Genomic DNA, 26,163 nt, shown 5'->3' on the forward strand with positions numbered 1-26,163 from the left:
TTTAATACTCTAATGGGATCGATATGAGAACAGAGGTTGTGTATCGTGTGTGTGTGTGTGTGTGTGTGTGTGTGTGTGTGTGTGTGTGTGTGTGTGTGTGTGTATGCACATGCTCATCTGTCTGACCCAAAGGTCTTTATCAACAATGGGCAGTTGTTTATAGTGCAGTGATCTGAGCCAGCGTCAGCTGCACAAACCACAGACGGATGAGTTTCACACTTATGGAAGACTGGGTTTCTCCAACCAACTGCTCAATGGCAGATAAGGCTCAGCTCAGTTCAAGGCTCAGTGTGGTTTAATTGACAGTGACAGACACGCACTGACTGAGGTGGGTCTCAGATATACAGTAGGTTTAGCTTGTACATAGAGTATGTATGTGAATCTACAGTACTGCATGTCTGCTTGTCGCCCTCAGACAGCTGCGCTATGGGTATATTTCTTGGAGGATACCGCCCTCTGGTGGTTCTAGGATGTATCACACTGTCGACCCAAATAAACACTAAAACGTTGAACAAGAACTATAAAACAGACCTGGGTTCTAATACTATTTGAGATCATTTATAATACATTTGCCAGGCTTGATTGAGCTAGCCTGTTGCAACGGAACCAATAAAGTCTCAAAAGTGAAAACCCTGGCGCTTCAGGCAGGCTAAAGCAAATACGCAAAGTATTTGAGACATTTTGAATAGTGTTTGAACCCAGGTCTGCTATAGCTACAGGTGAAATGAAGCCCCTCTCTCAATTACCCCCCCCTCTCTCTCGCACTTCCAGTCTGCGACCTCTGGATGTGGAGTTTATGAGGCGTCTCAGTAAGGTGGTCAATATTGTTCCTGTCATTGCCAAGGCAGACACGCTCACCCTGGAGGAGAGGGACTTCTTTAAACAGAAGGTGAGCTCTCTCTCTCTCTTCTTCCATCTTTATCTGTCTCCAATTCCTCTTTTTTTGTTGCATGCTGTCTCTCTCTCTTTCTCGCATATTTTGTGTTCTCCGCAGCAACAGGAAATGTTTCTTAAGTTGTTTGGCCACTGCCGCCCGTTCGGTCACTGTCCAATGAGAGAACACTGAGGATGTTTTGTGTGTATAGAGTACTTGTGATGTCAGGACCTATAAAGCCAGGCTCTGGATTGGAGAGGAGTTCTGTGGGAGTCATCCTCTCTCTCCCTCCTTTTCTGTCTCTCTTTCCTTTTCTGTCTCCTTCCTTTTCTGTCTCTCCCTCTTCTGTCTCTCCCTCCTTTTCTGTCTCTCTCCCTCTCCCCCAATTTTGAATTGGCTAGAGGTAAGTTCTGTCCAACTTCTCCCGTCTCCTTCCCCCTCTCCCCTTACTGCTGATGTGGTCACAGTGGACTCCATTACATCACTTCCTCCTATGTGGTGTGGATCTGAAACTTTAAAAAAATATTTGATCACAGACCCCAAGAGTTAAAGTAGTAGTAGATGCAGTAGTAGTAGTAGATGTAGTAGTAGATGCAGCAGTAGTAGTAGTAGTAGTAGATGCAGCAGTAGTAGTAGTAGATGCAGCAGTAGTAGTAGTAGTAGATGCAGTAGTAGTAGTAGATGTAGTAGTAGATGCAGCAGTAGTAGTAGTAGTAGTAGTAGTAGTAGTAGATGCAGCAGTAGTAGTAGTAGATGCAGCAGTAGTAGTAGTAGTAGTAGTAGATGTAGTAGTAGTAGATGCAGCAGTAGTAGTAGTAGTAGTAGATGCAGTAGTAGTAGATGCAGTAGTAGTAGATGCAGCAGTAGTAGATGCAGCAGTAGTAGATGTAGTAGTAGATGCAGTAGTAGTAGTAGATGTAGTAGTAGTAGTAGATGCAGTAGTAGTAGTAGATGCAGTAGTAGTAGTAGTAGTAGTAGTAGATGCAGTAGTAGTAGTAGATGCAGCAGTAGTAGTAGTCGTAGTAGATGTAGTAGTAGATGCAGTAGTAGTAGTAGTAGTAGTAGATGCAACAGTAGTAGTAGTAGTAGTAGATGCAACAGTAGTAGTAGTAGTAGATGCAACAGTAGTAGTAGTAGTAGTAGATGCAACAGTAGTAGTAGTAGTAGTAGATGCAACAGTAGTAGTAGTAGTAGTAGATGCAACAGTAGTAGTAGTAGTAGTAGTAGATGCAGTAGTAGTAGTAGATGTAGTAGTAGATGCAGCAGTAGTAGTAGTAGTAGTAGTAGATGCAGCAGTAGTAGTAGTAGTAGATGCAGCAGTAGTAGTAGTAGTAGTAGTAGTAGTAGTAGTAGTAGATGCAGTAGTAGTAGTAGTAGTAGTAGTAGTAGTAGTAGATGCAGTAGTAGTAGATGCAGCAGTAGTAGATGCAGCAGTAGTAGATGTAGTAGTAGATGCAGTAGATGTAGTAGTAGTAGTAGTAGTAGATGCAGTAGTAGTAGTAGATGCAGCAGTAGTAGTAGTCGTAGTAGATGTAGTAGTAGATGCATCGGTAGTAGTAGTAGTAGTAGATGCAACAGTAGTAGTAGTAGTAGTAGATGCAACAGTAGTAGTAGTAGTAGTAGTAGATGCAACAGTAGTAGTAGTAGTAGTAGATGCAACAGTAGTAGTAGTAGTAGTAGTAGATGCAACAGTAGTAGTAGATGTAGTAGTAGATGCAACAGTAGTAGTAGATGTAGTAGTAGATGCAACAGTAGTAGTAGTAGTAGAAGTAGATGTAGTAGTAGATGCAACAGGAGTAGTAGTAGATGCAGTAGTAGTAGTAGTAGATGTAGTAGTAGTAGATGCAGTAGTAGTAGTAGTAGTAGCAGCAGTAGTAGATGTCGCGGAATGGGAGGTTGTAGTAGCAGCAGTAGTAGATGTAGAAGGAATGGGAGGTTGTAGTAGCAGCAGTAGTAGATGTAGCGGAATGGGAGGTTGTAGTAGCAGCAGTAGTAGTAGTAGTAGTAGTAGTAGATGCAGTAGTAGTAGTAGTAGTAGCAGCAGTAGTAGATGTAGCGGAATGGGAGGTTGTAGTAGCAGCAGTAGTAGATGTAGCGGAATGGGAGGTTGTAGTAGCAGCAGTAGTAGATGTAGCGGAATGGGAGGTTGTAGTAGCAGCAGTAGTAGTAGATGTAGCGGAATGGGAGGTTGTAGTAGCAGCAGTAGTAGATGTAGCGGAATGGGAGGTTGTAGTAGCAGCAGTAGTAGTAGTAGTAGTAGTAGTAGATGCAGTAGTAGTAGATGCAGCAGTAGTATTAGAAGTAGGGGAATGGCAGGTTGTTGTAGTAGTAGTAGATGCAGCAGTAGTATTAGAAGTAGGGGAATGGCAGGTTGTTGTAGTAGTAGTAGATGCAGCAGTAGTATTAGAAGTAGGGGAATGGCAGGTTGTTGTAGTAAAAAGGCAGGCATTCATTTCAAGGTAATTATAGCAGCCATGTTCACAGATCCCCACCAGTGTCCCTCTCATTAGGGAAGCTCTGTACGAACGGATAGAAAAAGTTTAACGTGTGTGAGGGGGTGGTGTGTGTGTGTGTGTGAGGGGGTGGTGTGTGTGTGTGTGTGAGGGGGTGGTGTGTGTGTGTGTGTGTGTGTGTGTGTGAGGGGGTGGTGTGTGTGTGTGTGTGAGGGGGTGGTGTGTGTGTGTGTGTGTGTGTGGGGGTGGTGTGTGTGTGTGTGTGTGTGTGCTTGTCTGTTTGTAAACGTGTACACGGACAGTGATGGGCCGTTGGTTTCAACAGAACATTTGGGGGGAGATTAGTGAAGGGATTTACGTTAACACCACCTAAATCTGTGGGTAACGCAGTGTGCAGATGGTCTCGATTTCTCACTAAATACTGTTATGTATCCTAAGGATTTGTCATGTCTGGCTAATTGCGGTTGTTGGGCTTTTGCTTGTGTGTTCCCATAACCTCTTTACTTCATGTATTCAAGTCTCTGCAAGGGTGTATAATGCATTTGTCGTGTTTCTCAACCTTTTTTTATAGCAGGGACCAGCAGGCTGGGTGTTTTATTGTAAGGCCGCTGACGACAAAACTATCACTGTAGAACTGACTAAATGAGAGTCAGTTAACCAGCTCAGGGACCAGCAAGCAGCATCCCATGGACTGGGGCTTTTCCACGGTGGAGGATGAGAAACACACTTCAGTCTCCACCCTAGTCACAGAGCTACCCTAACCTCTCCCCTCTTCATGGAGGTCACTCCCCTAACCCTGCTCCTTCAGCTCCAGAAGGAAGCCATCTGTGTGGGGAGGCTGTGTTACCAGGCCAGTCTCACACTCACCTCTCACCCAGAACTGTTGTTGTCCCCAGATCAGGGAAGAGCTACGGGCCAATGGGATCGACGTGTACCCCCAGAAGGAGTTTGACGAGGACGCAGAGGACCGGATGATTAATGACAAGATCAGGGTGATTTGAGTTGACACATCTGTCCACAGCTTTACCCACTTGCCCCTACCCATAAGCCCTCACATTACCGCTTATAGCTCCACTCACCTGTGCTACGTCCCTGTTGATCCATGTTGATATCCTGGTTAAATTACACTTAGGTCCCTGTTGATCCATGTTGATAACCTGGTTAAATTACACTTAGGTCCCTGTTGATCCATGTTGATAACCTGGTTAAATTACACTTAGGTCCCTGTTGATCCATGTTGATAACCTGGTTAAATTACACTTAGGTCCCTGTTGATCCATGTTGATAACCTGGTTTAATTACACTTAGGTCCCTGTTGATCCATGTTGATAACCTGGTTAAATTACACTTAGGTCCCTGTTGATCCATGTTGATAACCTGGTTAAATTACACTTAGGTCCCTGTTGATCCATGTTGATAACCTGGTTAAATTACACTTAGGTCCCTGTTGATCCATGTTGATAACCTGGTTAAATTACACTTAGGTCCATGTTGATCCATGTTGATAACCTGGTTTAATTACACTTAGGTCCCTGTTGATCCATGTTGATATCCTGGTTAAATTACACTTAGGTCCCTGTTGATCCATGTTGATAACCTGGTTAAATTACACTTAGGTCCCTGTTGATCCATGTTGATAACCTGGTTAAATTACACTTAGGTCCCTGTTGATCCATGTTGATAACCTGGTTAAATTACACTTAGGTCCCTGTTGATCCATGTTGATATCCTGGTTAAATTACACTTAGGTCCCTGTTGATCCATGTTGATAACCTGGTTAAATTACACTTAGGTCCCTGTTGATCCATGTTGATAACCTGGTTAAATTACACTTAGGTCCCTGTTGATCCATGTTGCTAACCGGGTTAAATTACACTTAGGTCCCTGTTGATCCATGTTGATAACCTGGTTAAATTACACTTAGGTCCATGTTGATCCATGTTGATAACCTGGTTTAATTACACTTAGGTCCCTGTTGATCCATGTTGATATCCTGGTTAAATTACACTTAGGTCCCTGTTGATCCATGTTGATATCCTGGTTAAATTACACTTAGGTCCCTGTTGATCCATGTTGATAACCTGGTTAAATTACACTTAGGTCCCTGTTGATCCATGTTGATAACCTGGTTAAATTACACTTAGGTCCCTGTTGATCCATGTTGATAACCTGGTTAAATTACACTTAGGTCCCTGTTGATCCATGTTGATATCCTGGTTAAATTACACTTAGGTCCCTGTTGATCCATGTTGATAACCTGGTTAAATTACACTTAGGTCCATGTTGATCCATGTTGATAACCTGGTTTAATTACACTTAGGTCCCTGTTGATCCATGTTGATATCCTGGTTAAATTACACTTAGGTCCCTGTTGATCCATGTTGATATCCTGGTTAAATTACACTTAGGTCCCTGTTGATCCATGTTGATAACCTGGTTAAATTACACTTAGGTCCCTGTTGATCCATGTTGATAACCTGGTTAAATTACACTTAGGTCCATGTTGATATCCTGGTTAAATTACACTTAGGTCCCTGTTGATCCATGTTGATATCCTGGTTAAATTACACTTAGGTCCATGTTGATAACCTGGTTAAATTACACTTACGTCCCTGTTGATAACCTGGTTAAATTACACCTAGGTCCATGTTGATAACCTGGTTAAATTAAACTTCGGTCCCTGTTGATCCATGTTGCTAACCTGGTTAAATTACACTTAGGTCCATGTTGATAACCTGGTTTAATTACACTTAGGTCCATGTTGCTAACCTGGTTAAATTACACTTAGGTCCATGTTGATAACCTGGTTAAATTACACTTAGGTCCCTGTTGATTCATGTTGATAACCTGGTTAAATTACACTTAGGTCCCTGTTGATTCATGTTGATAACCTGGTTAAATTACACTTAGGTCCATGTTGATAACCTAGTTAAATTACACTTAGGTCCCTGTTGATCCATGTTGATAACCTGGTTAAATTACACTTAGGTCCCTGTTGATCCATGTTGATAACCTGGTTAAATTACACTTAGGTCCCTGTTGATCCATGTTGATAACCTGGTTAAATTACACTTAGGTCCCTGTTGATCCATGTTGATAACCTGGTTAAATTACACTTAGGTCCCTGTTGATCCATGTTGATATCCTGGTTAAATTACACTTAGGTCCCTGTTGATCCATGTTGATAACCTGGTTAAATTACACTTAGGTCCATGTTGATAACCTGGTTAAATTACACTTAGGTCCCTGTTGATAACCTGGTTAAATTACACTTAGGTCCCTGTTGATCCATGTTGATATCCTGGTCCATGTTGATAACCTGGTTAAATTACACTTAGGTCCCTGTTGATCCATGTTGATAACCTGGTTAAATTACACTTAGGTCCCTGTTGATAACCTGGTTAAATTACACCTAGGTCCATGTTGATAACCTGGTTAAATTAAACTTCGGTCCCTGTTGATCCATGTTGCTAACCTGGTTAAATTACACTTAGGTCCATGTTGATAACCTGGTTTAATTACACTTAGGTCCATGTTGCTAACCTGGTTAAATTACACTTAGGTCCATGTTGATAACCTGGTTAAATTACACTTAGGTCCCTGTTGATTCATGTTTATAACCTGGTTAAATTACACTTAGGTCCCTGTTGATTCATGTTGATAACCTGGTTAAATTACACTTAGGTCCATGTTGATAACCTAGTTAAATTACACTTAGGTCCCTGTTGATCCATGTTGATAACCTGGTTAAATTACACTTAGGTCCCTGTTGATCCATGTTGATAACCTGGTTAAATTACACTTAGGTCCCTGTTGATCCATGTTGATAACCTGGTTAAATTACACTTAGGTCCCTGTTGATCCATGTTGATAACCTGGTTAAATTACACTTAGGTCCCTGTTGATCCATGTTGATATCCTGGTTAAATTACACTTAGGTCCCTGTTGATCCATGTTGATAACCTGGTTAAATTACACTTAGGTCCATGTTGATAACCTGGTTAAATTACACTTAGGTCCCTGTTGATAACCTGGTTAAATTACACTTAGGTCCCTGTTGATCCATGTTGATATCCTGGTTAAATTACACTTAGGTCCCTGTTGATCCATGTTGATAACCTGGTTAAATTACACTTAGGTCCCTGTTGATAACCTGGTTAAATTACACCTAGGTCCATGTTGATAACCTGGTTAAATTAAACTTCGGTCCCTGTTGATCCATGTTGCTAACCTGGTTAAATTACACTTAGGTCCATGTTGATAACCTGGTTTAATTACACTTAGGTCCATGTTGCTAACCTGGTTAAATTACACTTAGGTCCATGTTGATAACCTGGTTAAATTACACTTAGGTCCCTGTTGATTCATGTTGATAACCTGGTTAAATTACACTTAGGTCCCTGTTGATTCATGTTGATAACCTGGTTAAATTACACTTAGGTCCATGTTGATAACCTAGTTAAATTACACTTAGGTCCCTGTTGATCCATGTTGATAACCTGGTTTAATTACACTTAGGTCCATGTTGATAACCTGGTTTAATTACACTTAGGTCCATGTTGATAACCTGGTTTAATTACACTTATGTCCATGTTGATAACCTGGTTTAATTACACTTAGGTCCATGTTGATAACCTGGTTAAATTACACTTAGGTCCCTCTGCTGCAATATATATCAAATGTCTGTTTATTTGACTCTTCATGGTATGTCTCTTTGTTCCTCCTGTCTGTCTCTGTTCTTTCTGTCCTGTAGGAGATGATCCCGTTTGCTGTGGTGGGCAGCGACCAGGAGTACCAGGTCAACGGCAGGAGGCTTCTGGGAAGGAAGACAAAGTGGGGAACCATAGAAGGTAGATGGCCTCCTGCTTCTCTTCTTTCTCAAGCTTCTCATTTTTGCTTTAGCACTCTGTCTTTTTATCTTTGAGCAGTAGTCTCTCTCCTTAACAGTATGAAGGCTAACGTTATGAAGAGCTCTTTTACTTTTCCTTTCTTGATTAATGTACACCGGCCAGTTAAGACTAAATAAAACAGAGGAGATGAGCGGAAGGAGTTGAGGGGGGAGGGGCAGTGTGGCACCTCTCCGTTTTGGACTTTTTTTGCAATGTAAAAATGTGATTAAAACCGATCAAAGTTCATTAGAGTTCCCTCTTTGTTAATTCTGCTGCCTACTACACCATTAGAAGGCCTGTACTTTAGCCACAGAGGATGAAAAGCTTATTTTTTTTAAATTGCCTAGCTGTGGATTGTGCGTAGACCAATAACAAAGCATAACGTACAGTTGGGAAGACGCTGCCAATCTAAGTGAATAAACAGCATGCAGACAAAACAAGCCTTCTGCAAAAACACAGGTTGGAATGCAAATGGCTCCTGCTAAAAAGAGGAGTCTCTAATCTGTCCAAGTAAAACAAGAGAGAGAGGCGTGGCTTTTGGCACCAGTGCATCGGCCATCACCAGTGAGTGATCTGTGCATCATTGGGTGAGTCACTGAAACTGTAAAGAATTTTTAGGACTATAATTTCCTCCTCATATTGGACAAAATGTGTCTCCACAGACCTAGGCCTGAGCTATTGATTTTTATTGCTATCAGATTCTCAGTTAGTCACTGTCAAAGTACAGCCTGTCATTTCTATCATTTGTGCGGTGTTAAAAAAGATTCAGCTATGTAAATTGATATGGAATTGCGTGAAATATGTTTCTAAAAGGCCATATTTGTCCCGGACCCTAGGCTACTCAACATTTTCCCTATGTTTGCAACTTCTGTAAGTGCATCTACTATACTGCTCTATTCCCCTACGCAGATACAATACGATGATATGCATTCAATGCTTTATAATAAAGGTTACAAAAATATATATAGTGTGTTCTGATACCTCAGAGCTCCCCAGGTCACCCCCCCCTCTCACTTTTTGTTCCCACACCTCCCGATTTACAAAGGAAGCTTTGGGGAGGAGTAGAGGGGGAGGACTAGTCCTCAGATGATTTCACTCGTCCCCAACCCAGACAGACAGAGAGACACAGACTGTGTCATACAGCTGGCTGAGACTACCGCTCTACAATGTGTCTGTGTGGAAGAGGGAGGCAGAGCATGTAACACCTCTCTACAGAGGCTGCAGTGTGTACAGGCCTCTGGTCTCATAGTGACAGAGGGGTGGAGGGGAGGCTACAGGACAGATCTATCTGTCCCCACTGAAAGTGCCACTCATTGGATTGGTGGCATGTTGTCTGAGGGGTTCCACTGTGCTCTACTCACACACCCCTGGTTACCTGGTTAGCATCGGTCTGAACCAGGGGTCAACAACTAGATACACCCCTACTCCTAAAACTCAGTGGGGGTGTTGTCTGGGGGCTTTTATTGGACGGATACTTCTAGAACCATAGATGTTCACTTGTCTCTCTCAGTAGTAGATGTGATTTCAAGCATCACTACCAGTACTATATGCAAACCATTTCAAAATGTCATCACACACTTCAAATGATCTCATTTCAACCATGTATTTAATTACATCACCATCAGACTGAGACAGGTGACTACTTCTCCACTTCTATTAAAACCTCCCTAAAGGAAACCTTCATTTCCTGCAAAGGAAGCCGAGAGTGTCTGCAGTGGCAGGTTCTGATGGTGGCCCATAGACCTGTGATATTATCTAGAATTCAGACACGCATCATCCAGTGGCAGGTTCTGATGGTGGCCCATAGACCTGTGATATTATCTAGAATTCAGACACACATCATCCAGTGGCAGGTTCTGATGGTGGCCTATAGACATGTGATATTATCTAGAATTCAGACACGCATCATCCAGTGGCAGGTTCTGATGGTGGCCTATAGACCTGTGATATTATCTAGAATTCAGACACACATCATCCAGTGGCAGGTTCTGATGGTGGCCTATAGACCTGTGATATTATCTAGAATTCAGACACGCATCATCCAGTGGCAGGTTCTGATGGTGGCCTATAGACCTGTGATATTATCTAGAATTCAGACACGCATCATCCAGTGGCAGGTTCTGATGGTGGCGTATAGACCTGTGATATTATCTAGAATTCAGACACACATCATCCAGTGGCAGGTTCTGATGGTGGCCCATAGACCTGTGATATTATCTAGAATTCAGACACACATCATCCAGTGGCAGGTTCTGATGGTGGCCCATAGACCTGTGATATTATCTAGAATTCAGACACACATCATCCAGTGGCAGGTTCTGATGGTGGCCCATAGACCTGTGATATTATCTAGAATTCAGACACGCATCATCCAGTGGCAGGTTCTGATGGTGGCCTATAGACCTGTGATATTATCTAGAATTCAGACACGCATCATCCAGTGGCAGGTTCTGATGGTGGCCTATAGACCTGTGATATTATCTAGAATTCAGACACGCATCATCCAGTGGCAGGTTCTGATGGTGGCCTATAGACCTGTGATATTATCTAGAATTCAGACACGCATCATCCAGTGGCAGGTTCTGATGGTGGCCTATAGACCTGTGATATTATCTAGAATTCAGACACGCATCATCCAGTGGCAGGTTCTGATGGTGGCCTATAGACCTGTGATATTATCTAGAATTCAGACACGCATCATCCAGTGGCAGGTTCTGATGGTGGCCTATAGACCTGTGATATTATCTAGAATTCAGACACGCATCATCCAGTGGCAGGTTCTGATGGTGGCCTATAGACCTGTGATATTATCTAGAATTCAGACACGCATCATCCAGTGGCAGGTTCTGATGGTGGCCTATAGACCTGTGATATTATCTAGAATTCAGACACGCATCATCCAGTGGCAGGTTCTGATGGTGGCCTATAGACCTGTGATATTATCTAGAATTCAGACACGCATCATCCAGTGGCAGGTTCTGATGGTGGCCTATAGACCTGTGATATTATCTAGAATTCAGACACACATCATCCAGTGGCAGGTTCTGATGGTGGCCCATAGACCTGTGATATTATCTAGAATTCAGACACGCATCATCCAGTGGCAGGTTCTGATGGTGGCCTATAGACCTGTGATATTATCTAGAATTCAGACACGCATCATCCAGTGGCAGGTTCTGATGGTGGCCTCCATAGACCTGTGATATTATCTAGAATTCAGACACGCATCATCCAGTGGCAGGTTCTGATGGTGGCCTATAGACCTGTGATATTATCTAGAATTCAGACACGCATCATCCAGTGGCAGGTTCTGATGGTGGCCTATAGACCTGTGATATTATCTAGAATTCAGACACGCATCATCCAGTGGCAGGTTCTGATGGTGGCCTATAGACCTGTGATATTATCTAGAATTCAGACACGCATCATCCAGTGGCAGGTTCTGATGGTGGCCCATAGACCTGTGATATTATCTAGAATTCAGACACGCATCATCCAGTGGCAGGTTCTGATGGTGGCCTATAGACCTGTGATATTATCTAGAATTCAGACACACATCATCCAGTGGCAGGTTCTGATGGTGGCCCATAGACCTGTGATATTATCTAGAATTCAGACACGCATCATCCAGTGGCAGGTTCTGATGGTGGCCTATAGACCTGTGATATTATCTAGAATTCAGACACACATCATCCAGTGGCAGGTTCTGATGGTGGCCCATAGACCTGTGATATTATCTAGAATTCAGACACGCATCATCCAGTGGCAGGTTCTGATGGTGGCCTATAGACCTGTGATATTATCTAGAATTCAGACACGCATCATCCAGTGGCAGGTTCTGATGGTGGCCTATAAACCTGTGATATTATCTAGAATTCAGACACGCATCATCCAGTGGCAGGTTCTGATGGTGGCCCATAGACCTGTGATATTATCTAGAATTCAGACACACATCATCCAGTGGCAGGTTCTGATGGTGGCCTATAGACCTGTGATATTATCTAGAATTCAGACACGCATCATCCAGTGGCAGGTTCTGATGGTGGCCCATAGACCTGTGATATTATCTAGAATTCAGACACACATCATCCAGTGGCAGGTTCTGATGGTGGCCTATAGACCTGTGATATTATCTAGAATTCAGACACACATCATCCAGTGGCAGGTTCTGATGGTGGCCTATAGACCTGTGATATTATCTAGAATTCAGACACGCATCATCCAGTGGCAGGTTCTGATGGTGGCCTATAGACCTGTGATATTATCTAGAATTCAGACACACATCATCCAGTGGCAGGTTCTGATGGTGGCCTATAGACCTGTGATATTATCTAGAATTCAGACACACATCATCCAGTGGCAGGTTCTGATGGTGGCCTATAGACCTGTGATATTATCTAGAATTCAGACACGCATCATCCAGTGGCAGGTTCTGATGGTGGCCTATAGACCTGTGATATTATCTAGAATTCAGACACGCATCATCCAGTGGCAGGTTCTGATGGTGGCCCATAGACCTGTGATATTATCTAGAATTCAGACACGCATCATCCAGTGGCAGGTTCTGATGGTGGCCTATAGACCTGTGATATTATCTAGAATTCAGACACGCATCATCCAGTGGCAGGTTCTGATGGTGGCCTATAGACCTGTGATATTATCTAGAATTCAGACACACATCATCCAGTGGCAGGTTCTGATGGTGGCCTATAGACCTGTGATATTATCTAGAATTCAGACACGCATCATCCAGTGGCAGGTTCTGATGGTGGCCTATAGACCTGTGATATTATCTAGAATTCAGACACGCATCATCCAGTGGCAGGTTCTGATGTTGGCCCATAGACCTGTGATATTATCTAGAATTCAGACACACATCATCCAGTGGCAGGTTCTGATGGTGGCCTATAGACCTGTGATATTATCTAGAATTCAGACACGCATCATCCAGTGGCAGGTTCTGATGTTGGCCCATAGACCTGTGATATTATCTAGAATTCAGACACACATCATCCAGTGGCAGGTTCTGATGGTGGCCCATAGACCTGTGATATTATCTAGAATTCAGACACGCATCATCCAGTGGCAGGTTCTGATGGTGGCCTATAGACCTGTGATATTATCTAGAATTCAGACACGCATCAATCAATCAATCAATCAAATTTTATTTGTCACATACACATGGTTAGCAGATGTTAATGCGAGTGTAGCGAAATGCTTGTACTTCTAGTTCCGACAATGCAGTGATAACCAACAAGTAATCTAACTAACAATTCCAAAACTACTGTCTTATACACAGTGTAAGGGGATAAGGAATATGTACATAAGGATATATGAATGAGTGATGGTACAGAGCAGCATACAGTAGATGGTATCGAGTACAGTATATACATATGAGATGAGTATGTAGACAAAGTAAACAAAGTGGCATAGTTAAAGTGGCTAGTGACATAAGAATGCAGTCGATGATCTAGAGTACAGTATATACATATGCATATGAGATGAATAATGTAGGGTAAGTAACATTATATAAGGTAGCATTGTTTAAAGTGGCTAGTGATATATTTACATCATTTCCCATTATTAAAGTGGCTGGAGTTGGGTCAGTGTCAATGACAGTGTGTTGGCAGCAGCCACTCAATGTTAGTGGTGGCTGTTTAACAGTCTGATGGCCTTGAGATAGAAGCTGTTTTTCAGTCTCTCGGTCCCAGCTTTGATGCACCTGTACTGACCTCGCCTTCTGGATGATAGCGGGGTGAACAGGCAGTGGTTCGGGTGGTTGATGTCCTTGATGATCTTTATGGCCTTCCTGTAACATCGGGTGGTGTAGGTGTCCTGGAGGGCAGGTAGTTTGCCCCGGTGATGCGTTGTGCAGACCTCACTACCCTCTGGAGAGCCTTACGGTTGAGGGCGGAGCAGTTGCCGTACCAGGCGGTGATACAGCCCGCCAGGATGCTCTCGATTGTGCATCTGTAGAAGTTTGTGAGTGCTTTTGGTGACAAGCCGAATTTCTTCAGCCTCCTGAGGTTGAAGAGGCGCTGCTGCGCCTTCTTCACGACGCTGTCAGTGTGAGTGGACCAATTCAGTTTGTCTGTGATGTGTATGCCGAGGAACTTAAAACTTGCTACCCTCTCCACTACTGATCCATCGATGTGGATAGGGGGTGTTCCTCTGCTGTTTCCTGAAGTCCACAATCATCTCCTTAGTTTTGTTGACGTTGAGTGTGAGGTTATTTTCCTGACACCACACTCCGAGGGCCCTCACCTCCTCCCTGTAGGCCGTCTCGTCGTTGTTGGTAATCAAGCCTACCACTGTTGTGTCGTCCGCAAACTTGATGATTGAGTTGGAGGCGTGCATGGCCACGCAGTCGTGGGTGAACAGGGAGTACAGGAGAGGGCTCAGAACGCACCCTTGTGGGGCCCCGTGTTGAGGATCAGCGGGAGGAGATGTTGTTGCCTACCCTCACCACCTGGGGGCGGCCCGTCAGGAAGTCCAGAACCCAGTTGCACAGGGCGGGGTCGAGACCCAGGGTCTCGAGCTTGATGACGAGCTTGGAGGGTACTATGGTGTTGAATGCCGAGCTGTAGTCGATGAACAGCATTCTCACATAGGTATTCCTCTTGTCCAGGTGGGTTAGGGCAGTGTGCAGTGTGGTTGAGATTGCATCGTCTGTGGACCTATTTGGGCGGTAAGCAAATTGGAGTGGGTCTAGGGTGTCCGGTAGGGTGGAGGTGATATGGTCCTTGACTAGTCTCTCAAAGCACTTCATGATGACGGAAGTGAGTGCTACGGGGCGGTAGTCGTTTAGCTCAGTTACCTTAGCTTTCTTGGGAACAGGAACAATGGTGGCCCTCTTGAAGCATGTGGGAACAGCAGACTGGTATAGGGATTGATTGAATATGTCCGTAAACACACCGGCCAGCTGGTCTGCGCATGCTCTGAGGGCGCGGCTGGGGATGCCGTCTGGGCCTGCAGCCTTGCGAGGGTTAACACGTTTAAATGTCTTACTCACCTCGGCTGCAGTGAAGGAGAGACCGCATGTTTTCGTTGCAGGCCGTGTCAGTGGCAATGTATTGTCCTCAAAGCGGGCAAAAAAGTTATTTAGTCTGCCTGGGAGCAAGACATCCTGGTCCGTGACTGGGCTGGGTTTCTTCTTGTAGTCCGTGATTGACTGTACACCCTGCCACATGCCTCTTGTGTCTGAGCCATTGAATTGAGATTCCACTTTGTCTCTGTACTGACGCTTAGCTTGTTTAATAGCCTTGCGGAGGGAATAGCTGCATTGTTTATATTCGGACATATTACCAGACACCTTGCCCTGATTAAAAGCAGTGGTTCGCGCTTTCAGTTTCACACGAATGCTGCCATCAATCCACGGTTTCTGGTTTGGGAATGTTTTTATCGTTGCTATGGGAACGACATCTTCGACGCACGTTCTAATGAACTCGCACACCGAATCAGCGTATTCGTCAATATTTCCATCTGACGCAATACGAAACATGTCCCAGTCCACGTGATGGAAGCAGTCTTGGAGTGTGGTGTCAGCTTGGTCTGACCAGCGTTGGACAGACCTCAGCGTGGGAGCCTCTTGTTTTAGTTTCTGCCTGTAGGCAGGGATCAGCAAAATGGAGTCGTGGTCAGCTTTTCCGAAAGGGGGGCGGGGCAGGGCCTTATATGCGTCGCGGAAGTTAGAGTAACAATGATCCAAGGTTTTACCACCCCTGGTTGCGCAATCGATATGCTGGTAAAATTTAGGGAGTCTTGTTTTCAGATTAGCTTTGTTAAAATCCCCAGCTACAATGAATGCAGCCTCCTGATAAATGGTTTCCAGTTTGCAAAGAGTTAAATAAAGTTTGTTCAGAGCCATCGATGTGTCTGCTTGGGGGGGGATATATACGGCTGTGATTATAATCGAGGAGAATTCTCTTGGAAGATAATGCGGTCTACATTTGATTGTGAGGAATTCTAAATCAGGTGAACAGAAGGATTTGAGTTCCTGTATGTTTCCTTCATCACACCATGTCTCGTTAGTCATGAGGCATACGCCCCCGCCACTCTTCTTACCAGAAAGATGTTTGTTTCTGTCGGCGCGATGCGTGGAGAAACCCGTTGGCTGCACCGCGTCGGATAGCGTCTTCCCAGTAAGCCATGTTTCTGTGAAGCAGAGAACGTTGCAGTCTCTGATGTCCTCTGGAATGCTACCCTTGCTCGGATTTCGTCAACCTTGTTGTCAAGAGACTGGACATTGGCAAGAAGAATGCTGGGGAGTGGTGCGCGATGTGCCCTTTTTCGAGTCTGACCAGAACACCGCCTCGTTTCCCTCTTTTTCGAGTCGTTTCCTTGGGTCGCTGCATGCGATCCATTCCGTTGTCCTGTTTGTAAGGCAGAACACCGGATCCGCGTCGCGGAAAACATATTCTTGGTCGTACTGATGGTGAGTTGGCGCTGATCTTATATTCAGTAGTTCTTCTCGACTGTATGTAATGAAACCTAAGATGACCTGGGGTACTAATGTAAGAAATAACACGTAAAAAAAACAAAAAACTGCATAGTTTCCTAGGAACGCGAAGCGAGGCGGCCATCTCAGTCGGCGCCGGAAGTCATCCAGTGGCAGGTTCTGATGGTGGCCCATAGACCTGTGATATTATCTAGAATTCAGACACACATCATCCAGTGGCAGGTTCTGATGGTGGCCTATAGACCTGTGATATTATCTAGAATTCAGACACGCATCATCCAGTGGCAGGTTCTGATGGTGGCCTATAGACCTGTGATATTATCTAGAATTCAGACACGCATCATCCAGTGGCAGGTTCTGATGGTGGCCCATAGACCTGTGATATTATCTAGAATTCAGACACGCATCATCCAGTGGCAGGTTCTGATGGTGGCCTATAGACCTGTGATATTATCTAGAATTCAGACACGCATCATCCAGTGGCAGGTTCTGATGGTGGCCCATAGACCTGTGATATTATCTAGAATTCAGACACGCATCATCCAGTGGCAGGTTCTGATGGTGGCCTATAGACCTGTGATATTATCTAGAATTCAGACACGCATCATCCAGTGGCAGGTTCTGATGGTGGCCCATAGACCTGTGATATTATCTAGAATTCAGACACGCATCATCCAGTGGCAGGTTCTGATGGTGGCCTATAGACCTGTGATATTATCTAGAATTCAGACACATCATCATCCAGTGGCAGGTTCTGATGGTGGCCTATAGACCTGTGATATTATCTAGAATTCAGACACGCATCATCCAGTGGCAGGTTCTGATGGTGGCCCATAGACCTGTGATATTATCTAGAATTCAGACACAGTGGCATCATCCAGTGGCAGGTTCTGATGGTGGCCTATAGACCTGTGATATTATCTAGAATTCAGACACACATCATCCAGTGGCAGGTTCTGATGGTGGCCCATAGACCTGTGATATTATCTAGAATTCAGACACGCATCATCCAGTGGCAGGTTCTGATGGCCTTAGACCTGTGATTTACATTTAAGTCATCATCCAGTAGCAGGTTCTTATGGCCTATAGACCAGAGACACATCATCCAGTGGACTTACAAATTGGTGCTTTCACCTTGTGGCCTATAGACCTGTGATATTATCTAGAATTCAGACACGCATCATCCAGTGGCAGGTTCTGATGGTGGCCTATAGACCTGTGATATTATCTAGAATTCAGACACACATCATCCAGTGGCAGGTTCTGATGGTGGCCTATAGACCTGTGATATTATCTAGAATTCAGACACGCATCATCCAGTGGCAGGTTCTGATGTTGGCCCATAGACCTGTGATATTATCTAGAATTCAGACACACATCATCCAGTGGCAGGTTCTGATGGTGGCCTATAGACCTGTGATATTATCTAGAATTCAGACACGCATCAATCAATCAATCAATCAAATTTTATTTGTCACATACACATGGTTAGCAGATGTTAATGCGAGTGTAGCGAAATGCTTGTACTTCTAGTTCCGACAATGCAGTGATAACCAACAAGTAATCTAACTAACAATTCCAAAACTACTGTCTTATACACAGTGTAAGGGGATAAGGAATATGTACATAAGGATATATGAATGAGTGATGGTACAGAGCAGCATACAGTAGATGGTATCGAGTACAGTATATACATATGAGATGAGTATGTAGACAAAGTAAACAAAGTGGCATAGTTAAAGTGGCTAGTGACATAAGAATGCAGTCGATGATCTAGAGTACAGTATATACATATGCATATGAGATGAATAATGTAGGGTAAGTAACATTATATAAGGTAGCATTGTTTAAAGTGGCTAGTGATATATTTACATCATTTCCCATTATTAAAGTGGCTGGAGTTGGGTCAGTGTCAATGACAGTGTGTTGGCAGCAGCCACTCAATGTTAGTGGTGGCTGTTTAACAGTCTGATGGCCTTGAGATAGAAGCTGTTTTTCAGTCTCTCGGTCCCAGCTTTGATGCACCTGTACTGACCTCGCCTTCTGGATGATAGCGGGGTGAACAGGCAGTGGTTCGGGTGGTTGATGTCCTTGATGATCTTTATGGCCTTCCTGTAACATCGGGTGGTGTAGGTGTCCTGGAGGGCAGGTAGTTTGCCCCGGTGATGCGTTGTGCAGACCTCACTACCCTCTGGAGAGCCTTACGGTTGAGGGCGGAGCAGTTGCCGTACCAGGCGGTGATACAGCCCGCCAGGATGCTCTCGATTGTGCATCTGTAGAAGTTTGTGAGTGCTTTTGGTGACAAGCCGAATTTCTTCAGCCTCCTGAGGTTGAAGAGGCGCTGCTGCGCCTTCTTCACGACGCTGTCAGTGTGAGTGGACCAATTCAGTTTGTCTGTGATGTGTATGCCGAGGAACTTAAAACTTGCTACCCTCTCCACTACTGATCCATCGATGTGGATAGGGGGTGTTCCCTCTGCTGTTTCCTGAAGTCCACAATCATCTCCTTAGTTTTGTTGACGTTGAGTGTGAGGTTATTTTCCTGACACCACACTCCGAGGGCCCTCACCTCCTCCCTGTAGGCCGTCTCGTCGTTGTTGGTAATCAAGCCTACCACTGTTGTGTCGTCCGCAAACTTGATGATTGAGTTGGAGGCGTGCATGGCCACGCAGTCGTGGGTGAACAGGGAGTACAGGAGAGGGCTCAGAACGCACCCTTGTGGGGCCCCGTGTTGAGGATCAGCGGGGAGGAGATGTTGTTGCCTACCCTCACCACCTGGGGGCGGCCCGTCAGGAAGTCCAGAACCCAGTTGCACAGGGCGGGGTCGAGACCCAGGGTCTCGAGCTTGATGACGAGCTTGGAGGGTATTATGGTGTTGAATGCCGAGCTGTAGTCGATGAACAGCATTCTCACATAGGTATTCCTCTTGTCCAGGTGGGTTAGGGCAGTGTGCAGTGTGGTTGAGATTGCATCGTCTGTGGACCTATTTGGGCGGTAAGCAAATTGGAGTGGGTCTAGGGTGTCCGGTAGGGTGGAGGTGATATGGTCCTTGACTAGTCTCTCAAAGCACTTCATGATGACGGAAGTGAGTGCTACGGGCGGTAGTCGTTTAGCTCAGTTACCTTAGCTTTCTTGGGAACAGGAACAATGGTGGCCCTCTTGAAGCATGTGGGAACAGCAGACTGGTATAGGGATTGATTGAATATGTCCGTAAACACACCGGCCAGCTGGTCTGCGCATGCTCTGAGGGCGCGGCTGGGGATGCCGTCTGGGCCTGCAGCCTTGCGAGGGTTAACACGTTTAAATGTCTTACTCACCTCGGCTGCAGTGAAGGAGAGACCGCATGTTTTCGTTGCAGGCCGTGTCAGTGGCAATGTATTGTCCTCAAAGCGGGCAAAAAGTTATTTAGTCTGCCTGGGAGCAAGACATCCTGGTCCGTGACTGGGCTGGGTTTCTTCTTGTAGTCCGTGATTGACTGTACACCCTGCCACATGCCTCTTGTGTCTGAGCCATTGAATTGAGATTCCACTTTGTCTCTGTACTGACGCTTAGCTTGTTTAATAGCCTTGCGGAGGAATAGCTGCATTGTTTATATTCGGACATATTACCAGACACCTTGCCCTGATTAAAAGCAGTGGTTCGCGCTTTCAGTTTCACACGAATGCTGCCATCAATCCACGGTTTCTGGTTTGGGAATGTTTTTATCGTTGCTATGGGAACGACATCTTCGGACGCACGTTCTAATGAACTCGCACACCGAATCAGCGTATTCGTCAATATTTCCATCTGGCCTTAATCGAAACATGTCCCAGTCCACGTGATGGAAGCAGTCTTGGAGTGTGGTGTCAGCTTGGTCTGACCAGCGTTGGACAGACCTCAGCGTGGGAGCCTCTTGTTTTAGTTTCTGCCTGTAGGCAGGGATCAGCAAAATGGAGTCGTGGTCAGCTTTTCCGAAAGGGGCGGGGCAGGGCCTTATATGCGTCGCGGAAGTTAGAGTAACAATGATCCAAGGTTTTACCACCCCTGGTTGCGCAATCGATATGCTGGTAAAATTTAGGGAGTCTTGTTTTCAGATTAGCTTTGTTAAAATCCCCAGCTACAATGAATGCAGCCTCCTGATAAATGGTTTCCAGTTTGCAAAGAGTTAAATAAAGTTTGTTCAGAGCCATCGATGTGTCTGCTTGGGGGGGGATATATACGGCTGTGATTATAATCGAGGAGAATTCTCTTGGAAGATAATGCGGTCTACATTTGATTGTGAGGAATTCTAAATCAGGTGAACAGAAGGATTTGAGTTCCTGTATGTTTCCTTCATCACACCATGTCTCGTTAGTCATGAGGCATACGCCCCCGCCACTCTTCTTACCAGAAAGATGTTTGTTTCTGTCGGCGCGATGCGTGGAGAAACCCGTTGGCTGCACCGCGTCGGATAGCGTCTTCCCAGTAAGCCATGTTTCTGTGAAGCAGAGAACGTTGCAGTCTCTGATGTCCCTCTGGAATGCTACCCTTGCTCGGATTTCGTCAACCTTGTTGTCAAGAGACTGGACATTGGCAAGAAGAATGCTGGGGAGTGGTGCGCGATGTGCCCTTTTTCGGAGTCTGACCAGAACACCGCCTCGTTTCCCTCTTTTTCGGAGTCGTTTCCTTGGGTCGCTGCATGCGATCCATTCCGTTGTCCTGTTTGTAAGGCAGAACACCGGATCCGCGTCGCGGAAAACATATTCTTGGTCGTACTGATGGTGAGTTGGCGCTGATCTTATATTCAGTAGTTCTTCTCGACTGTATGTAATGAAACCTAAGATGACCTGGGGTACTAATGTAAGAAATAACACGTAAAAAAACAAAAAACTGCATAGTTTCCTAGGAACGCGAAGCGAGGCGGCCATCTCAGTCGGCGCCGGAAGTCATCCAGTGGCAGGTTCTGATGGTGGCCCATAGACCTGTGATATTATCTAGAATTCAGACACACATCATCCAGTGGCAGGTTCTGATGGTGGCCTATAGACCTGTGATATTATCTAGAATTCAGACACGCATCATCCAGTGGCAGGTTCTGATGGTGGCCTATAGACCTGTGATATTATCTAGAATTCAGACACGCATCATCCAGTGGCAGGTTCTGATGGTGGCCCATAGACCTGTGATATTATCTAGAATTCAGACACGCATCATCCAGTGGCAGGTTCTGATGGTGGCCTATAGACCTGTGATATTATCTAGAATTCAGACACGCATCATCCAGTGGCAGGTTCTGATGGTGGCCCATAGACCTGTGATATTATCTAGAATTCAGACACGCATCATCCAGTGGCAGGTTCTGATGGTGGCCTATAGACCTGTGATATTATCTAGAATTCAGACACGCATCATCCAGTGGCAGGTTCTGATGGTGGCCCATAGACCTGTGATATTATCTAGAATTCAGACACGCATCATCCAGTGGCAGGTTCTGATGGTGGCCTATAGACCTGTGATATTATCTAGAATTCAGACACGCATCATCCAGTGGCAGGTTCTGATGGTGGCCTATAGACCTGTGATATTATCTAGAATTCAGACACGCATCATCCAGTGGCAGGTTCTGATGGTGGCCCATAGACCTGTGATATTATCTAGAATTCAGACACACATCATCCAGTGGCAGGTTCTGATGGTGGCCCATAGACCTGTGATATTATCTAGAATTCAGACACGCATCATCCAGTGGCAGGTTCTGATTTACATTTACATTTAAGTCATTTAGCAGACGCTCTTATCCAGAGCGACTTACAAATTGGTGCTTTCACCTTGTGGCCTATAGACCTGTGATATTATCTAGAATTCAGACACGCATCATCCAGTGGCAGGTTCTGATGGTGGCCTATAGACCTGTGATATTATCTAGAATTCAGACACACATCATCCAGTGGCAGGTTCTGATGGTGGCCCATAGACCTGTGATATTATCTAGAATTCAGACACACATCATCCAGTGGCAGGTTCTGATGGTGGCCTATAGACCTGTGATATTATCTAGAATTCATCATCCAGTGGCAGGTTCTGATGGTGGCCTATAGACCTGTGATATTATCTAGAATTCAGACACACATCATCCAGTGGCAGGTTCTGATGGTGGCCTATAGACCTGTGATATTATCTAGAATTCAGACACACATCATCCAGTGGCAGGTTCTGATGGTGGCCTGTAGACCTGTGATATTATCTAGAATTCAGACACACATCATCCAGTGGCAGGTTCTGATGGTGGCCCATAGACCTGTGATATTATCTAGAATTCAGACACGCATCATCCAGTGGCCGGTGGCGTCTCACTGTCTTGTTAGACAGACAGGATTTGTTCAGGCATCAGCATTAACTAGTTTCTCTCTCTCTCTCTCTCTCTCTCTCTCTCTCTCTGTTTTCACTCGTTCTCTCTCTCCACTGTTTTCACTCGTTCTCTCTCTCTTCACTGTTTTCACTCGTTCTCTCTCTCTTCACTGTTTTCACTCGTTCTCTCTCTCTCCACTGTTTTCACGAGTTCTCTCTCTCTCTCCACTGTTTTCACGAGTTCTCTCTCTCCACTGTTTTCACGAGTTCTCTCTCTCTCCACTGTTTTCACGAGTTCTCTCTCTCTCCACTGTTTTCACGAGTTCTCTCTCTCTTCTCTCTCTCTCCACTGTTTTCACGAGTTCTCTCTCTCTCCACTGTTTTCACGAGTTCCTCTCTCTCTCCACTGTTTTCACGAGTTCCTCTCTCTCTCTCCACTGTTTTCACGAGTTCTCTCTCTCTCTCTCCACTGTTTTCACGAGTTCTCTCTCTCTCTCTCCACTGTTTTCACGAGTTCTCTCTCTCCACTTCTCCACTGTTTTCGAGTTCTCTCTCTCTCCACTGTTTTCTCTCTCTCTCTCCACTGTTTTCACTAGTTCTCTCTCTCTCCACTGTTTTCACTAGTTCTCTCTCTCTCTCCACTGTTTTCACTAGTTCTCTCTCTCTCTCCACTGTTTTCACTAGTTCTCTCTCTCTCTCCACTGTTTTCACTAGTTCTCTCTCTCTCTCCACTGTTTTCACTAGTCTCTCTCTCTCTCTCCACTGTTTTCACTAGTTCTCTCTCTCTCTCTCCACTAGTTTTCTCTCTCTCTCTCCACTGTTTTCACTAGTTCTCTCTCTCCACTAGTTCTCTCTCTCCTCCACTGTTTTCTCTCTCTCTCTCTCTCCACTGTTTTCACTAGTTCTCTCTCTCTCTCCACTGTTTTCACTAGTTCTCTCTCTCTCTCTCCACTGTTTTCACTCCTTCTTTCTCCACTGTTTTCACTCCTTCTTTCTCTCTCTCTCTTTCTCCACTGTTTTCACTCGTTCTCTCCCTCTCTCTCTCCACTGTTCTCACTAGTTCTCTCTCTCTCCACTGTTCTCACTAGTTCTCTCTCTCTCCACTGTTCTCACTAGTTCTATGTAGTGGGGTAGTGGAGAACTGCATCAGTGTGTGTTGGTGTCTGATTTGACCTTGTGAGGTGCTTACCATGTGTCTTCTCTCTCCTTTCTGCAGTTGAGAACATTGCTCATTGTGAGTTTGCCTATTTGCGGGATCTACTGATTAGGTAAATATCTACGTGTGTGTTGTATGTGAATGTGTGTGTGAGTATGATAATGTGTTTCTGAACAATGTGTCTTTGTCAGTCTGTGTGTGTATGTTTGTCTGTAAATCAGTCTGTGTGTCATTTATCATTACAACCCCTTATATTGACCTCAGCTGATGTCTAACTATCTCTCTGTTGACCTCAGCTGATGTCTAACTATCTCTCTGTGGACCTCAGCTGATGTCTAACTATCTCTCTGTTGACCTCAGCTGATGTCTAACTAGCCCCATCTCTCCCCTGTCAGGACCCACATGGAGAACATCAAGGACATCACCAGCAGCATCCACTATGAGGTGTACCGCGTCCGCCGCCTCAACGAAAACAACACCGCCGTCGCCCATGCCAACGGCCTCCCCCAACACCACATGACCTCCCATGAGATGTAGAGCCCTGCCCACCGTGTCCCATGAGCCCTCACTTCCCTCCGAAGGAGCTTCGATCCTTCCAACCCGTTATCCTTCCATCCCTCTCTCCCCTCCACTCACTCTCAATGCCAAACCCTTTTACAGAAGGGAGAAGACCCACACTGGGGGGACTGAGGAGTGTAGTCTTATCGCCCCCAAATGGCCAAATACAGACGCATAGAATGGACTGTTGATGCCAATGCATTGCCCCTCGAACCCGGTCTCTCTGACTAACGTCTACATGAGGGGGGGGTAAATGCTAGCTATCACTTGCATTCATTCAGGTTTAACCAGGCTAAGTAAACACTATTAATGTACTGCAACCTTAATCTGTGTGTTTTCAGTTATTCTGTCGTTCTTTAGGTCCCTCATCTGTCGGGTTGGTTAACAAAATAACACTGTGTTTTCAGTCCCATTACATACAAGCAGTGACAGAAGTGCCCTCAAACTTCTGTTTGGGTAAAATATTGATTTCTCATCCGTTTTAATATAGCCCCTGTAATGCATCCTTCATTCATTGTTCATTTGACCTGCTATCTGAAGGTTCTACAGTGTTTATTTCTGTTCCCTTTGAGAGGGAGTAGTTTAGCCTTGAGGGACTCTAATTCCCAGTAGGAGTGCTGATTTGGGATCAGTTTTGCCTTTTAGATATTAGATTACATGGACAGAGAGACCTGAGCCTAGATCAGCACTCCTACTCTGAGGGGCTTTATACACTCGGCCCCAGAACTGTGGTACTGGATCCATCACGACAGCAGCAGAGGCACAGGACAGATATTCAGCTAAGTATTTAGAAGTATGACACACAGAAATAAAATCTATTCATTCTATGGCAGTTGATTCATTTGTCAGAGTTCTGTTTGATGATGTCCGAGAGGGGTCAGTTGAAGATGGTGAATGGGGAGTGTTTCATTGTGATGGAAGTTGATAATGCTGTTGGATTGGTCAGGATTGCATAATGTCAGGGTTACTTAATGTCGGGGTGGACTGGAGGTTTTGAGTCTAGTGGACATCGTCGACACATCTGTAGGGCCAGGAGTTTTTCCCCATAACTTGAACTGACCAGAAAAAACCTTGGGCCCTTGTAACAGCCTGTAACTAGGACGTTCTCAGCCATAGTTATAGACTGTAACTAGGGTCTTCTCTGAGTTGTCGTTATAGACCGTAACTAGGGTCTTCTCTGAGTCGTCGTTATAGACTGTAACTACAGTCTTCTCTGAGTCGTTGTTATAGACTGTAACTACAGTCTTCTCTGAGTCGTTGTTATAGGCTGTAACTACGGTCTTTGAGTCGTTGTTATAGGCTGTAACTAGGGTCTTTGAGTCGTTGTTATCGACTGTAACTAGGGTCTTTGAGTCGTTGTTATAGGCTGTAACTAGGGTCTTTGAGTCGTTGTTATCGACTGTAACTAGGGTCTTTGAGTCGTTGTTATCGACTGTAACTACGGTCTTTGAGTCGTTGTTATCGACTGTA

At 44.9% G+C, this 26,163-nt stretch overlaps 1 protein-coding gene across 7 annotated transcripts in view; it reads left to right on the plus strand.

Annotated features, from left to right (window-relative positions):
- The window catches only part of LOC115127490 (septin-9-like), a 197,642-nt gene extending 172,122 nt beyond the window's left edge, over positions 1-25,520 (plus strand). For all 7 annotated transcript variants that reach the window (XM_065010505.1, XM_065010508.1, XM_065010506.1 and 4 more), the window contains 5 exons: positions 772-889; positions 4,224-4,319; positions 8,081-8,177; positions 24,196-24,247; positions 24,531-25,520. In XM_065010505.1, coding sequence (XP_064866577.1) covers positions 772-889; positions 4,224-4,319; positions 8,081-8,177; positions 24,196-24,247; positions 24,531-24,672 — 505 coding nt within the window. In that variant the 3' untranslated portion in view covers positions 24,673-25,520. The remainder of the gene's footprint in view (positions 1-771; positions 890-4,223; positions 4,320-8,080; positions 8,178-24,195; positions 24,248-24,530) is intronic.
- The last annotated feature ends 643 nt before the right edge of the window (positions 25,521-26,163 follow it).

Source organism: Oncorhynchus nerka, linkage group LG26, assembly GCF_034236695.1.
Source record: "Oncorhynchus nerka isolate Pitt River linkage group LG26, Oner_Uvic_2.0, whole genome shotgun sequence".
In the NCBI taxonomy this organism is placed as follows: Eukaryota; Metazoa; Chordata; class Actinopteri; order Salmoniformes; family Salmonidae; genus Oncorhynchus; species Oncorhynchus nerka.